The following is a 3,008-nucleotide window of genomic DNA, read 5'->3' as shown; positions in this document are numbered from 1 at the left end:
TTTAAGAGTTGAATGATGGAGTTTGGTGAAGAATTTGTGGTTTTTGGGTTAGGATTTAATGGATTACGAATTTGATGTTCTGATGGATGAAAGTTGGTTTTGATTGGTGTTTAAGTCTGGACTGATGAATGGAGATGATTTTGGTTATGAATTTGTTGGAGTTGGTGAAGTTTGGAGAGAGTTATGAAGGAATGATGAAAGATGTTATTTTTTTTTTAATAAGGGAAGAAAAAATAAAAAAATTAATAATTTTTTTTTGGCTGATGGGTTGGCACGGCTGTGCCACCACAGGCACGGGCCATGCCAAGCTTCTGGAAAAAGAGGGAAGTTATTTTTTTTAGGTGGGTTTGGTTTCCGGTCAACGACTTCAAATTTCTTTCACCTTTTCGCATCATATTTGGACAAATACCTACAAAACAAATTAAAATAACACAAAAAAAAAACAAAAATAAAAGCAATAAAACTCATGGGTTGCCTCCCACGAAGCGCTCGTTTAGAGTCATTAGCTTGACGGTTAGCAAGTGGTTTATCTATCATATACCCAATTTTCAGAAAGGGACAATGGCATCAAACTAACATTCTTTCCCAAATCACACATGGCTCTTTCTATAATCTCGGATCCTATGACACATGGTATGGAAAAACTCCCTAGATTCTTAAGTTTAGGTGGCAATTTGTTTGGAAGTATTTCAATAAAATTCCTAATCTGGTCATCTAACTTGGATTTAACAAAACCTTGTTTTAATGGAATTTTAGTCTCATGAGATGGTGAAACAAATGGCTTTTCATTCTCTCCTATGGCTTTCTCACTTTGAGGCTCATCACTCCCTATCTCTCCTTCATTGTTCTTAACTTTCACAACGGGGTCCTCTAATTTTTTACCATCCCTAAGAGTAATAGCACTTATATGGCCTTTAGGGTTGGTTTCAGTTTGACCCAAAAGAATTTCGGAGGTAGGAGAGGAAGCAGCCGCTTGTTGGGCTACTTGAGATATTTGAGTCTCTAGCAATTTTTGGTGAGTAGAAATGGAGTCCACTTTAGATGTAAGCCTGACAACAGAGTCATTCAAAAATCCAGTTTGATTTTTAAGTTCTTGAAATTGCTTGGATTGATCCATAACACATTTTTCTAGTAAAATTTCCAAGCTGGATTTTTGAGGGACTCCTTGGTTGTTTGCAAAACCAGGTGGTGTTGTTTGTTGTCCAAAAAGATTTTGAGGGGTTTGAAAAAAAATTTGATTGTTCCTAAACCCTTGATTATATTGAGCATAGTTTACTTGCTCAGGACTTCTAACAATACTACCTAGTTGGCAATCAATGCCAATATGGCCAAATACACCACAAACTTCACAAGGAGGTGTTACAGGGGCAGGTGTGATAGCACTAGTATTCATTTTATCAAATTTTTGTGTGAGTGCGTCAACCTTAGCAGCTAGATGATCAAGGGAAGAAATTTCATACATACCTGCCACTTTTTTAGAGGGTGAAGAAGTAGTGATGGCTCTGTCACTTGTCCACTGATAGTGGTTTTGTGCCATGTCCTCGATCAAAGCATATGCTGTTGTGTAAGTTTTATTCATCAAAGATCCACCTGTAGCTGCATCAACATAAATTTTTGTGGTACACAAAAGACCATTATAAAAAGTGTGAATAATAAGCCACTACTCTAAACCATGATGGGGACAAAGTCTAAGCATTTCTTTGAAACGCTCCCAAGCATCGTAAAGAGATTCTCCATCTCTTTGAGTGAATTGTGTGATTTGACCCCTTAATTGAGCAATTTTAGAATGGGAAAAGAATCGGGCAAGAAAAGCTTGTCTCATTTGGTGCCATGAAGTGATAGAACCGACTTCCAATGAATGAAACCAAGCACTAGCTCTATCCCTTAAGGAAAAAGGAAACAGGTGCAGCCTTACGGCCTCTTGGTCTGCCTTCAAGGTTCCACTGAGTCTTAAAAAAGTTGAAATATGAAAATTCAGATCCTCAGTGGGTGATCCGAAAAATTGATTTTTGCTGCGCTAAGTAAATAAGTGCAGGTTTTATTTCAAAATTGTCCTCAACTATTGGGTACACAATAATATCGTATGACTCATCTGAAGATGGGATTGCATAGTCTTTAAGAGTGCGTTCCTCAGCCATATCGTTATTATTTCATGCTTCCCAAGAAGTTAAAGGCAAAAGAAAGAAATAGAAAAAGAAAGAATGAAAAAATAAAATAAAATAAAAAAAAGATTTTTTTTAGTCTAATCGTAAAAAAAATTAATCAAATTGCAATAACTCCCCGGCAACGGCACCAAGAACTTGATGGGATAAAACTGCAAGTGCACGGTTCTACCAAAGTAGTAATAAAAGAGTACATTCCGACAGGGAGTTATGAATTCAATTAACTTTAAATAATGATTAGATGAGAGTTTGAGATTATAAAGTTTGGATTTTTGATTAAAAGAAAATATAATAGTAAAAAGAGCCTTGGGATTATTGGTCCATCATGGTGACAAACCTTTCACAAACCAAACCTTTAAACTTATAACTTTATGTTAGACCTAATTTCTAAAGACAAGTTTCTCTTTGACCTATCACATCTCATTTGGGTCTCAGTGAGTGTGTTCCTCTAGCAACCACGCCTATTTTCATGGTTGATTGCCTTTGGAATCCTTGAAGCTCGAAACTTTATGTGTCTCAAGGTTTGCTAGACTATTTTCATGTTTCGCAATCCTTGTCTAAATTCACTTGTTCGAATATCAAAACTCCACTTTCGTTTTATGAATTGATATTTGAGATGATGAATTAATAATTATCAAACCCTCCACTTTCGTTTCTACAGTTTGATAATTGTTAATTCATGTTAAAACGGTGAATTTAGATTGGAAATTAGGGTTACATAAAATTAAGGTTTAAGGCTTGGTTTGATTAGGAATATGTCATTATACTTATCCAATAATCCCAAGACAAGAGAAGTTTACTCACTCACGTTCATTGTAGACATAGAAGAGAAGAAGAAGAGGAAGA

At 35.8% G+C, this 3,008-nt stretch overlaps 1 protein-coding gene and 1 non-coding gene across 2 annotated transcripts; one reads left to right on the top strand and one right to left on the bottom strand.

Annotated features, from left to right (window-relative positions):
• Positions 1-231: 231 nt before the first annotated feature.
• LOC146946815 (uncharacterized) lies at positions 232-2,222 on the bottom strand. Its single transcript, XM_085748925.1, has one exon. It carries the CDS (start codon positions 1,577-1,579, stop codon positions 527-529), a length of 1,053 nt encoding a protein of 350 aa, XP_085605051.1. The 5' UTR covers positions 1,580-2,222; the 3' UTR covers positions 232-526.
• LOC146946816 (small nucleolar RNA R71) lies at positions 1,668-1,774 on the top strand. The gene has a single exon (XR_015029507.1). It is a non-coding gene; the product is annotated as a small nucleolar RNA R71 (small nucleolar RNA).
• Positions 2,223-3,008: the final 786 nt, after the last annotated feature.

The sequence above is a fragment of the Medicago sativa genome, chromosome 2, assembly GCF_051527215.1.
Source record: "Medicago sativa cultivar Bolivia chromosome 2, Bolivia_mono, whole genome shotgun sequence".
Classification (NCBI taxonomy): Eukaryota; Viridiplantae; Streptophyta; class Magnoliopsida; order Fabales; family Fabaceae; genus Medicago; species Medicago sativa.
The sequence above is the reverse complement of the archived record's forward strand: the minus strand, read 5'-3'. Positions and strand labels throughout refer to the sequence as shown.

What these genes read in the sequence shown, in the direction of transcription:
- LOC146946815 (XM_085748925.1), bottom strand. Translation starts at nt 1,579, where the DNA reads ATGAATAAAACTTACACAACAGCATATGCTTTGATCGAGGACATGGCA.